The 13,959-nt window shown below is 38.7% G+C and overlaps 1 protein-coding gene across 1 annotated transcript in view; it reads left to right on the top strand.

Annotated features, from left to right (window-relative positions):
- rxfp1 (relaxin family peptide receptor 1) overlaps positions 1 to 13,959 on the top strand; it is a gene marked incomplete at both ends in the record, with an annotated part of 50,703 nt that overhangs the window by 15,375 nt on the left and 21,369 nt on the right. Inside the window, one exon of the mRNA XM_083914924.1 lies at positions 7,805 to 7,888. Within this exon, the coding sequence (XP_083771050.1) occupies positions 7,805 to 7,888 (84 nt within the window). The remainder of the gene's footprint in view (positions 1 to 7,804; positions 7,889 to 13,959) is intronic.

Genomic DNA, 13,959 nt, shown 5'->3' with positions numbered 1-13,959 from the left:
GTTAGTGAGTTGAGGTAAAGAGAGGTGAAATAGATGTCTCTGGTTCCATTTTTGCTTCTTCCTGTATAAGGCTTCATCAAACAGCAGCAATCTCATGTGTCTTGGTGGCAGTATATTAATGTGATCTGTCAACCAAAACTAATGATCAAGTTGAAGTTTGTGTTGTGCGTTCTGCTCCCCCTAAAGTGTCAAAAATCAATCACAAAGCAGGATTGGTTATTCTCCCAGTATTGTTCATTTGTTGTCCTCATGGACTTACCCCTTCACTGCTTAACTCCACCATCAGTTCCTCATTCCACTTGCATTGGCACAGTTGGTCTAAAAAGATAAGACGCCGTTACGGATATTACAGACTCCTCAACCCCTGAGGGTAGCAGAAATAGGACAGAGAGGATGAATTGTCAAAACGATATCAACTGAAATGGATCATCTTACAGAATACTGTGGGACTGCAGGGCGAGAGAGGAACCTTTACAGACTAACACATTAGACGTCTACCATTTTTTAAAATGGGTTAGCCTAGTTGTTGGCTTTGAGCAGGCCAGCTGATATAGAAAGTGTTTTCTTCTTTTTTGATATTTATTGAATTGCACAATTTCTTCAGATCAAATGCTTTAATACTATCTAAAAGACTCTCTCAAATGCTTTGAATTAGTCACAATACCTTGTCATTTTCTCTGACATTTAAGATCTATAAGGTATTGATCTTTGCCCACTTTAAAAAAAGATAATTATATATGCAATTATATATAAGATCACACATTTTCAAATACACACCTTTTAACCGTCCTTCATGTGGTCTATACACTGTCGAGCATAATCACTACACTGTATGTTCTCCTTAAAAGCCCTGTAGATAGCAGTTGCCATTGTTACTGGTTTAATTCCTCAGTAAGCTGTATGTACTCCGTGTGACAGCGGCGTAAGCTTGTTTGTGCCAGAGCTTTCTCCAAATAGCAAACATAAAGACAATGACTAGGTTTACATGCACACTCATATTCTACTATTATTCTGAATGACAATTTCTCAAGTGTGAGAAATTGGACAAACAACTAAAAGCTCAACATTCAGGGCTGTCACCAAGTTCTGAGATTTCCTTAAAAAAAAAACTAATTGTATGCACAGTCACTTAAATATACTAGGAATCGAACCTGGATCCACTCTATAGTGATCATTTTCCAAAATATTCTTCTGTATTCCATTAATGTTAGCTGTGAGTGTGTTTGGATTATTATGAGATATTTATTTCCAAGACATATTACAAAATCATCAATCATAATGAAATCAATAGCAATGTAGGCCCCAAACAAATTGCCTCAGGAAAAGTTATTAAGGTTTTAGAAAACATGAATCAATCTTACAAGCATTGAAAAACACTGAATGACAGTGACATTTACGAAGTGGTCATGTCCAGGCATGTGGGTTTACATGACATTTAGCTTCATTCCCTGCTCCAATGTGCTCAGAGTTTTCTCCTTGCTATGTAAAAATCATTTTGTTAATGTTACTGTCAGAAACCTAGATTCTTGTTCACATTTTATTTGCATGGCTTATTTTATGGCTGACTGCTCTCAATTTCCATTTTGGCTCAGGATTCAAGGGCTGTCTGTCAGATGGAAAAACATCACAGCCAAAAGATTCAGAAATCGGAAAGATGAAATGTTGTTTTTACCCAGGGAATGGTTGAGCAAAGAATACTTCACATGAGCTCAAAGTGAGGAGGATATAACAAGTGTATTGTTGATGCGTTTTCCCAGAGAGGGAGGCATTGTTGAAAGAGAGAGTTTGGAGGATGATGTCATAGTCAAAAGAAAACATCTCCTCCCCAAAAGGCTCCATGTTTGATCCCAGCTAACACGAGTGTCCCTGAGAAAGATGAAAAAAGATATTGAACTCCTACTTGTCTCCAATATCAGGAAAACACAATGGGGAAAATTCACAAACGAATGCATTTCCGCCAGTGATAGCACCATGAGTTGCGTATCACTTGATTCACAAAAAATAGTGCGTTTTAATATTTCAGTGCAAACACGCCCATAAAATTCTGCAGCTGAATGCAATTTGACATTGTTTGCATCTGATGTGTCAAAGTAGAAAGAGAGAGAGAGATGTGACAAAGAAAATTTGTATTTGGAATTGAACATCCCAGTCTGTCATGTCTGTGTTGATATTGCTGCTGTCAAAGAAGATGGTATGATTTGAAACAGATGACGCCCTATTTAAATCTACTCCATCACCACCAACTCTCTCAAGACGCACATAAGTTCACTAACTGCGTGCGACCATGAGCGCTGATCTTTGTGATTTGAACTCTTTTTGCAACAAGGTTAATCTGCATAGAAACAAGACAATTTTGCACCGCATTTACTTAATCTACTTTATACCGCATTTCATCTTTTGCAGGTGCTTTTTATGCAAATTTAACAACCCCAGTGTGTATATATAATAGAGCATGTGTCCTCGTAGCAGAGCACTTAATCCTAGTGTTTTTTTTAATGAAGCTATTAACTTTGTAATGGCATATCATACAGACATGACCAGAACAAGCTCCCTTTTTTATTTTGTCGGTTACCAGGGTAATGTATTCTGCTTGAGTGCCTGAAAAGGATCAACATTGACGACACCAGCTATACGCTCTCTCCTCATTGGGAATAATTGAAAAAAGACACTGGGGCTCGGAAATTGTGTGGAGATACGCTAAGTCTCAGTATCATTTACTTGTTTCATTTTAGAACCACAGTTGCACTCATTCGCAGTGTAAAACAGGCTTAAATAATATTGTGTTTTAGTGAAAGTCACTTCTGTTGTTGCTTTATTAAGTTTGCTTTCACTGTAATGTTGTAAAACGATGAAAAGCCAATGATGCAAACACTGCCTCTGAATTTGGTACATGGTCATTACCCCATGTTAATAGAGTGTGCAGTCTTGATGGACCCTTGCACAGTGAGTCTCTAAATAATGATTGGCTCAGTGTGATCTGTTGTGTGGATATGAGATGTTATTGTGCCAAATGAAAGAGTACTGATTGATAAATAATGAAATGTTTAATTATGAAATTCAACATCATGATGTTTAGTCTGTATAATATTTGTTGTTTGTATATCTGGAGTTTTGTAACAAAAATAATTTCCTCCCAGGGATTATTAAAGTATTTCTGATTCTGTAAAGGAAATAAAACCCCACATGTTATATTCTGCCATCACACACAGTGTAACCATGGGTTCCTGTGACTACTGTGAGGCTTTTCTTTTTCTTCTTTTTTCCTAAGTTATGTCAATATGAGAAAGGAAACCAACGTTGGATGCTATCACACTCCATTTAATAGCCGTCAGCCCCATAGATGTGGGTTAGAAGGTGTCTGCTACACCTACCATTCGGTTCAGAAGGCCGTAATGATCTGTTCACATGGTAACAGTCGTCGTTGGTGTCACTCTTCTTGTGAATTCCAACAGAAGGGACGTTACTTGGTTGGGTTTAGGCAACAAAACTACATGATTAGGTTTAGGCAATCAAACTTTGAATTTAAGTTGAGGAAAAGATTGTGGTTCGGGTTAAAATGCTAAAAAACGTAATGTAAGAAAGTTAACTATAAAAGTGGTTTTACGTGGGAACTTCACACCACGTTTCAGCAGTTTAGAGCAATGTTTTTGCATGATCCAGCTCACCATTACAATAGATAACAGGCCTACTAAGGCACCTAGCAGGTATAGTAGGTCCATACCACCATAAGCAATAGATAACGCCCATTAAATCCTCTGACAATGGTCAAATCAGCTGGAAAAGGCCTAAGGTGTAAAAACCTGATCTATTTAAGTACATGCATACATGCAAACACCTGGTATTTATTCCACAAAGCCCTCTTTCATGTGAATCCTTTATGCCTGTGGTTCTGTTTTCTGGTGTGACACTGGTCTGTTGTTAATCCTCTGAGAGAAGATCTGTTTCAGTGAAGAATGAGAATCAACCTTCTCAGGTCCTATTGAACACAGTTGCATCATTTCCAACCCATCAGTCATGGCAATCATTTTGAAATAAACATCAAAGGACTGAAAGTGGGTGAGGTGATTTCTGAGAACTGATTCATCCAAATGTTTCGGGCTACTTTGTTCCAATGTAAGATTCACAAATGCTTTCTCCTGCAAAAATTACCATTTACATGTAAAAGAATAGAGCATGGAGAAGCAAAAGCTGGTACTGGATAAGGTTGAAAGTGGTTAACAAAGATGTAGGTGCTCCAACCCGCCCCTGGCAGACAAAAGTTATTCAATTCCCCTACACTGCCCAATTAAACTTGAAATATTTCTTGCCCTGGTCCCCGGGATACACATTGTAGTACAGCTGCTCTTCTGTCTTGCCAGCTATCTAATTACATTGACTTGGCCTCCAAGGTAGATCCTGATTAGATGTCTACAATGAAAACAGGAAGGGACTACATGAGATCGAAGTCATGGAGAGTCACCACCTTACTATGTAATTGTAATTCACTGCCGATGTCTGTAAAGGATGCTGCCAGGAGCAATGTAGGTCATACAATTGTTTGAGATCATATTTCTGTAGTCGGTTCATTTTAAACACATTTACTACAGTGTCGCAGCAACAGAACAGCGTGAAGCCTAAGATGGTTGAAAGGGAGTTTTTATCAGAAATAAATAAATCATTTCTCAAAGTCTTGTCTGTGTGTCTGAAGATGTGCCATGTATCTCTTTCAGTTCAACTTCAAAAAGGCACAAAAAGCCCCCCCCCATCCCCTTTTTTGTATCACTAGGGCTGTTGATGTCTGAACTGCGATGATGATGCATCGGTTTTTCAATTATTGGTTTGATTGAGCATCAGTCTGTTTGTGCTGTTTAACTTATGTCTGTATCATCGCGGTGATTTAACGACAAATGAATCTGCCTTTGAAGCCAAACTTCAAAATGACTGTGAAACTGAGTTATCAAACCAATCTATGGTTTTCTTCCCCTCTGATTGATTGTTGACTGAAAATAATATAAACTGAATATAATTACAGTGCACGGGGTGTCTGAAAAAGTATAAAATGCTAGATTTTCTGTGTAGGGTCTTAACAATGCATGGTAATGTAAACCGAGATAGCGTTACTTTTACCAAACACATCAGTGCTCAACCAAAAAAACTTTTCTTTTGTAACATTAAAGAGAAAACATACCATTTGAAAAATACTAACTAGCCCTACACTTCAATACAACAGCAATGCTATTTGTGCCACTGTTATAGTTAGCATGTCAACGGTCCATTTTAAGCTTCCTGATTAAGTTATGTGCAGAATAATATGGTCTGTGTGCTTTTGCAGCATTTCTACTAGAGGCTTTTGCTGTGCACTTGTAGGACCATTGATCTTAAGAAACAGAGACACAAGACCCAAGCCAGCTCGAGCTCAGGGCAATAGTCTCATTGAATTAGAAACTATTTTTGTGGGGATTGTCCGTAGGTCTTCAGGGTGGGTGATTCTGTCTTAGTGAATTGCTGGGTTTCTAGAACACTGTTGCTCCAGTGTATTGTGTTACCCACTTTGACCTACTGTGAGCTTTTGACCTTTCCTTGAAATGTTGCTCTATTAATCTTTTGCCAAAGAGTTCATTGGCACAATCTTCTGATTGTCAAGAGTTCCAGTAGCCTTCAGCTTATTTACCAGTGACTGTGTGACTCATTTTACTGTAAATAACATAAGCTTCCATTCCAATTGTCAAGTGTCAATGCTTTGTCTTGTGTAGACTTGATGTTGTCTGCTGTTGAACTGGACTTTTCTCAGCTTGAGGAAGTTTTACAAATTGAAATACTCCATTGATTATAATGTCATAGAAAGAGTCATAATCAACCTTGTTTGCAGTTGGAGGTATCGTGTCAAGGTATCGTGTCAATACTCCATTGATTATAATGTCATAGAAAGAGTCATAATCAACCTCATTTGCGGTTGGAGGAATCCTGTCAACAGCTTACTACATGTCTTTAGAATCAGATTGAAGCGTATGGATGGTATGGAGAGTCACCACCTTACTTTGTAATTGTAATTCACTGCTCATGTCTGTAAAGGATGCTGCCAGGAGCAATGTAGGTCATACAATTGTTTGAGATCATATTTCTAAGCTCGAGGAAGTGTTACAAATATAAATACTTCATTTATCATAGCATTTTCTATCACAGCTTTCACTAATACAACTTAATATTCGAGATGCGAGATGCACTTATTAGTCAGTTCCAGGAGCACAGTCTCATAGCTGCTTTTATTACAGCTGATTTAGTACAGTATTCAGAACACCTTTGCTTTGTAAGTTTTGTATTTCACCCACCCACACACACTGCTGTGTTTTTGAATTACTGATATTCACCCAATTGTGAAATGCTGCAACGTAAATGGCTGTGTGCGTGTGCATGTGCGTGCACGTGCGTGTACGTGTCCTAGTCCAATTATGTGTACACGGCCTAAACACAAACATTTTATATAGTTTTGCATGTTAGCATGTCGTAACTTTGCAACCAGAGTCTGTGCAGCAGTGATTGGGCGTCGATTACGGCTGTCATGACATTCGTGACTTTGATGCAATATCATTGCAGATAAGACTATGGATGATGACACATTAGATTGTGCCAAAGGCTTTCTGATGAAACTGGAGGATTTTGAGTTTGTGTTCATATTTTTTATTGTTTATTTATTTTCATTTATTTCAGGCAGCATTAATTACAATAACATTTGCACAAAAAACGGCAACATTTGAATGCAATTTGTGCCTGAAAAGGAGTGGGAAGAAGAAAAAAGATGCTGTACATATATGAACAAATCTTCTCCGAGACTGATGTGGTGTTTGACAATGTCCAGCAGAGATCTATGGATGTTCTGTACTACAAGAAAAGAATTGGGTCTCTTCTTGCTTATGTCAAAGATAAGAGGTCAAACTGAGCCCCTGAGAAAGCACCGTCTGTCACAACTGCAGGATTCCAAGGAGCGCTACAGAAATCGGTACATGGCCATCCTAGACAATCTTTCAGCGCAGATACTGCGTTTTGCAAATTTGAAAAGCATGCGCTTCTTAGAATTAGTCAGTCCAGGGAAATGTGATGAGTTGAGACAAGTGTTTCCAGAGGAGGCGTTTCAGAGTGTCCTGAAAAGTAATGGCCTGTTCTTTGATAAGGGAGACTGAGGTCTGAACTTCAGGTCCTTTATTCAAACCAGGACTTGCAGGGCAACAGGGGAAAGCTATGTGATTTCTTGCTGTTTCTGAAAGACATGGAGTTGGGCAGTGCAATGCCTCAGCTGTACAAACTGTTGTCATTAGCAGCAACAGTTTGAGCTTGCAGGTGTAGACAGGAGCTTCTCCTGTTTAAAGTCTTACACCCGCAACACAATGGGCCAAGCTGCGTTTAAGCAGCCTAGCTCTGCTGGCCATTGTACAACAAGGTCACAGATCATATTGTTGAAAAGGAACAAAGGGTAGAATTTACATATAAATAAACAAACACATTTAAGATGTAGGCCGTAAAAATGAGCTTCCCCTCCTTGAAAGACCAGCAGCCGCCACTGACTTATATTATATGCAAAGTCAATCCCAATATATTTATAATTGTATATACATACTGTATAACCATCATAAAGCAACAGAATGACCTTCATGTTTCCCACAGCAACACATAGGCAAGCTCTGTCACAAAGGAGCGAGGAGAGGAACAGTGTACTGTCTGACAGAGTGAAACATCAGAACATCAAATTACACATAATGAAGGATTGGTTTTGAAAGGGCAAATGATTGGTTGTAATCAATGTCTTTATCTGTGTTATTTTCTTTTCCAGGGGATAATAATGGATGGCCCCATCTTTTCGACAAGTATTTTGGAATGCCCAGCTATGACGCTGGGACCAAGTCCAATATATGCTGTAAGTACTGGTTTCTAAACCAAATATTTACTATATGCAACAGCAACGCTGGTATTGTTGTGTGTGTGCGTGTGCGTGTGCGTGTGCGTGTGCGTGTGCGTGTATTAAACTTCTGCCCTTACTACAAGCTAGAGTCAAGTTGGAATCAGAATTATCGGTTATCGGATTTCCGATAACAAGTGAACATAGCATAACCGTTAGTGACGATCTGGGCCGGCAGACCAACTGTTGTCAGCAGCGTCACTAATATGGCGGCTTATTTACATCTAGGGAGGGAGTGTCACCACAGACACACAGATTGGAATACTCAGCAAAAGGCAACAAGTGCTTTCAATAGTGGGTCATATGATCAATCACCACTGTTTTAATTCCCTCTTTGATAGATAGAAACTTAACAGACGATTAAATAGATAAAGATCTTACAGAGTAAAACTTTAAATGATTTAATCAGTTGAATGGATCAAGTTCTGATATTAATACACAATTTCTTTGAGATGCTCAAAAAAAAATTATCCATGTATTTTAAGATGTCTCTTTAGCCATTTAAGTCATTTGGGGAAAGTATTTTTTGGCCCAGTGGCATTGTGTGATAGTTGCAGAAGTTGTAACTGGCTTCATAGCCTGGTGCACTTTCTGGCATTTTGAGAGCTGTGAATTGATTTGGCCAGGGATCTATGTAAAGATGAATTGCATTCAAGGCCTAATTGTTGACATAATTACAGTTTTAATTCCATCTGCGCTAAATCACAAAGTGAAAACCCCAAGCAAATCAGAGGAAATCAAATTGTCAGGTTTAGTTTTTAGCTGTGGCATCAAATTTAGGAATTTTATGCCTAAAGGGAACTGTTTAAAATGATCTTCTCAGTGAGCGCCTCTCTCTGCTCATGCTTCTCGACTCTCTTCTAATGTGACAGCAGTTTCAAAGCTATCACCCAAGCTGCATTCACTGGAAATCCATACCATCCTCCGAATGTGTACGATAAAACAATGTGCCTACCTTTGTTCTTGTTTTACATAGATTGTATAATACTATATAAATGAGCTTAGTTGGCATTTTTTTGTCTGCTCCATTTCCAGTTTTGTCTCTATATTTCTGGTTAAATAATATACATTTATGGAATGTGGAATGTGAAATTTCATTTCCCAATAGACTGATAACAGAGTGAAGAATCCATCTCTCAAGGCAATCCCTTCCCCTGGTACCCGACTTGCAATGCACCAGATTCCTACATCGATCCTTGTAGGTGGTGAGGCCACATGGTGGAAGCCCCATGTCAAGTTATTGGTGAAGGTGGAAGTTATTCAGTCTCAACACAACAGTCTGAAACTAGTTGTAAAACAGGCTTTGGGGAAAAGATCACATCAACCATAATCTGTAAGATATGGCTAATTAAATCCGCCATTGATGTTTCGCTATCGTTTGATATAATTCATAACACTTTTTGATTTCTTGCATTATAATCCTTTGATAGACTTCCGCATGCAGGCAGATCACTCAGTCGGTAGTGCTTCCCGATCGATCCATTGTCAGCACGACGCTCAGACTGTGATCAAAACATCCGGATTTAATGGAGATTTATGAAAGTAACATTGATTTCATGGAGGAGAGGCTTGTGGCTTTTACATTTTTTTTTTCTCAAGTCTCAGTTTGTTGTTGGAGAACTGAAAACAGCACGAGACAATGGACAAATTCTTCATAGAACCTCATGATATAGCAAGAATCCAGCAAGGTACGTCATTTATGTGGAAGTAATTTTTTATTCCTGTGTATAAGACTTTCGGTTTTCTTTATTCAACAACTTCCTGTTGAAGCTCAGACTTTTCCAACCTATGTGTATACTGTTTACAAAGTCTTTTCCCTTATATGAGATGTTGAATTGCCCCGTCTTTTTTAATCAGCTTTTTTGATGTGGGGGGTTTTGATATGCAGAAAGAATTTCCCCGTGGTACCCAGTGTTTTGCTCTTTTGTAATGGAAAGGAGGTTCAGTATGCACCTTAATCAAAGGCTGTACTTTATGTATTCAGAACACATTCGCAATGATCACCGTTTCCACAAAGGGTGAGAACAATGTTAAAGTCACCCTTTATGTATGTTGATAACCAGGTTGATGTGAGAATCATATAGGTATTAGGGGAGACAATCTAATGACTATTCTACATTTGTTTGTTTTCCTTTTCTCCCTGTTTATCAGCCTCTATCAGCACGTGTCACATACTGTACACACACATTTCTATGGCAATATGATTTAGTAAGGTCTGTACAAACACATGTTGTCCTTTTCTTACCTTCACATGCTTTCCCTAGGTTTTTATTATATGCAGAGCTGAAGTAGATATGCAACAACATGGCAGCACCATGTTTGTCAACTAGTGTTTAGGAAAGCCAAAGAACAAGATTAATTTGCAGCACTTCAAATAACATAAAACACTGACACTGCAACATCAATGACATGACATCCATTCAGCTGATGCTTTTATCCAAAGCGACTTACAATAAGTGCATTCAGCCATGAGAACATCACCCAAAAACTAGTACTTAAAACGATTAAAATAGAAAAAAACAAAACATTTAAAGCACTTAAGAAAAGTTTTACTAGTTATCTTCTTATTGATTCATGTACTAAGGTTCATTGCGAACAGGTGACTTTCCAGTCTCCTTCTCAGAAAGTCTGTTGTGAAATATTTTGAGGGACTATTGAGGGAAGTTGTCAAGTATTTAATTCGCACAATAGATTACAAAAATAGGCTTTACCATTTGGATAGATCTTATGGACTATTTATTTATTGACTTACAGAAAACCATGTGTATATATCGTTATGGAGATATGAAACGACAAAATCGGGACAGAAGATTTTCTCCATATTGCCCACTAGTCTTGATGTGGGATGAGAAGAGCCTATAGCTTCGCAATAGACGTACCCTCCTGATGTTGGGGGGGCATCATTAAGCTGGAGCAGGTCATTCGCAGCAATGTTGGCTTCGAAGGATAAGTGTTTATCAGGTTGTCCATTTTTCTATTGCTATATCCAGGAACTCTCATATTATTGTGTTGAATGATATTGTACTGTAAACTCATGGTGCTATGTGCTTATTTTTTATTTTGCAAAGCTGGGGTAGATGTGCATTGATATTATAGCACAATGCTTGACGACTGTACAAAACTCAAAGAATAAGATAAATTCCTCTTATTTCAAAAGACCTCAAACGGACACTGCAGCATTATCACAAGGACATCCACTTCTATTATTATTTTCCTCTCAAACTGAATGCTGATGTTGGAGCTATTGTATTGTACATTAAAACTGGCAGAAAGCATTCATGTCCACTGAAGTACTGCCAAAATGATTTTTTCTTTTCATACACTCTTTCACAATAAGTGAGTTTCCATTAGGGACAAATACCCGGAATAAAGAGGGTCTCCATTGGCAAAACTCCCCTGCTGTCCTTTGCTGAATGCTCTCTCTCTTTCTCTTTCTCTCTCTCTCTTCCTCTCTCCCATTTTCACACACCACACACACACACACACAGTACTGAGCTACTTCGGATTAGATATACGCTTTATGTCCTCTAGTCTGAACTGCTACAAGCCAGTCTGTCAGCACACACTTTTACAGCACCTGGAATTTCTAAGATGGAGTGTTTTCTTTCATGTTACTTGTACATAAGTTGAGAATCATCTGGGCTATCTAATATCAAACGTTTCTGTATTTCTCACTTGGAGAACCAACGGAGCGCTGACGACAATCAAAACCCACTCAGAGACATACGTCACCTCCGGTGTCTCATTAATCTTTCTGGGGCATTTTTTTGTAATGGAAACACAGCAAGTGAGAGGACTTTTAGAGGGCGTGCACTGCAACTTTCCCAGCAGCCAAAGCTTAGCCCAATGGACACGTTCCTTTTTAGTGCTTGACCTTTTCTTCTTGATGACATCTGACCCCCTTACGTAAATGCCATTTCTCTTAGAAGCATCATTTGCTAAATCGGTTGGTGAGATTTATTAAGATGTTATTTCATAATGAGCAACTCAAAGGACAGTCTGGTACTTTACAGCACTTTAGAGTTGTGGTGCCAAATTATGAAATCATGATTGTCTGAAACCGATGGATTATTTTTCTTTCCTCTGGTTCTGCAGTTTACCCATTTATAGTTTGTAATGTCTTGGGCTTTATACAAATACCTGAACCTTTCCTGTTGTGTAGACTGTCTCAGGACATTCTGACTTATAACATGCTATTCTTTAAGCTTGGCATAATATTAGTTTGGAACCTCTTAGTTAATTTTCGATTTCCAGGTGGTGTTAATAACTGGCGCACCCAAAACGCCTGTTGACACAACAACAATCTACATACCATAAACCATAGTGCTAACTAAAGCATGCAAGTTGGGTTGATGCTTGGTCTGTGATACAATGAGAAATACGACTGATAATGTTTTTTGGCTACAAATTTTATAATTTATAAAACTAGTGATAATATATATGAATAATAGTAATAATAGCAGCAGGAAATGTCCAGCAGGACCACGGCAGCAGGCACCACCACGATCAGCAGAGACCTGCGAGACGACAAAGCACAAATGACTCCAGGGAGAGAAGTTGCATTAATAACATGCATTAATGAGATATGAATGATACAGACAGAGAGGAGAGAAGCTCAAAGTATCAGGAACAGGATTATCCCCCCGCAGACGAGGTCTATAGCAGCATAATTAACTATCTAACTATGAGGAAAGAGGAAATGTTTTGAGTTTACTTTTGAATTTGGGGACGGCGTCTGCCTTCAGAACAACACTTGGGAGTTAATTCAGAAGAGGAGGTTAGCAGCTGAAGGCTCTGCATCCCATTCTACTTTTGGAGACTCTAAGAACGACAAGTAGCCCTGCATTCTCAGAGCGCAGCGATCTAGTCAGGTGATATGTTACTATGAGCTCTTTAAGATACGACAGAGCCTGACCAATAGGAGCTTTGTAGATAAGAAGAAGGATTTTAATTACTATAGATTTTACAGGTAGCCAATGCAGAGAGGCTAATACAGGAGACATATGTTCTCTTCGATTGGTTTTAGTCAATACTCGAGCTGCAGCATTTTGGACCAATTGGGGACTCTTAACAGACTTATTGGAGCAGCCTGATAATAAGGAGTTGCAGTCCAGCCTAGAAGTAACAAATGTATTGACTAGTTTTTCTGCACCTTTCTGAGACACAACGTGTTTAATTTTCGCAATATTACGCAGGTAAAAACATGCAGTCCTTTTCGTTAGTTTTACGTGGGAATCGAAGGACATATTCTGATCAAAACGCCCAGATTCTTTACTGTGGTGCTGGAGGACAACATAACATCATCCAGAGTAACAATATCTTTAGATATTGAGTTTCGGAGGCCTTCTGGGCAAAGTACAATAACTTGAGTTTTATCTGAGTTTAACATCAGAAAATTTCAGCTCATCCAGATTTGTATTTCCTTAATGCAATTCTGTGGGACTCTGTGACTAACTTTAGTGTACATGGAGGTCATGTACAAACTGAGATAGATCTGATTAATAAGACTTAAACCAGCTTAATGCAGTTCCTTTAATGGCAATTCTCTGTAACAGGATGCAATGGACAATAGCTTCGAAAGCAGCACTAAGATCTAGTAAAGCAAAAACAGAGACAAGTCCTTTGTCTGAAGCAGTGCTGTCTCAGTGCTATGATTCATTCTAAATACTGACTGGAAGTCCTCAAATAACTCATTATCTTAAGTGTCGCAGCTGATTGGCAACTTACTTCTGGAGGATTTTAGAGAGAAAAGGAAGGTTAGAGATAGGTCTATAGTTGGCTAGAACTTCTGGATCTATTCTGGGCATTTTCAGAAGAATCTTGAATCTTGATTCACGTTTGATCACTGCATAGCTTGACAGTTTAATCTGAGTTTCATGAGCCCGGTGCATTGCAATGAATGGACCTGAAGTCTGGATGGAATTGGATAGAATTACAACCAATCAGAGAAGCAAAACATGTGACGTGTGACTTTCCAAATAGGAACTGGTGATGCTTCGCTGACCGTTAAGGTTTTTCGGCGACTGACA

Source organism: Echiichthys vipera (assembly GCF_963691815.1).
Source record: "Echiichthys vipera genome assembly, chromosome: 6".
Classification (NCBI taxonomy): domain Eukaryota; kingdom Metazoa; phylum Chordata; class Actinopteri; order Perciformes; family Trachinidae; genus Echiichthys; species Echiichthys vipera.
Note: the sequence above shows the minus strand (reverse complement) of the source record. Positions and strands in the feature narration are given on the sequence as shown.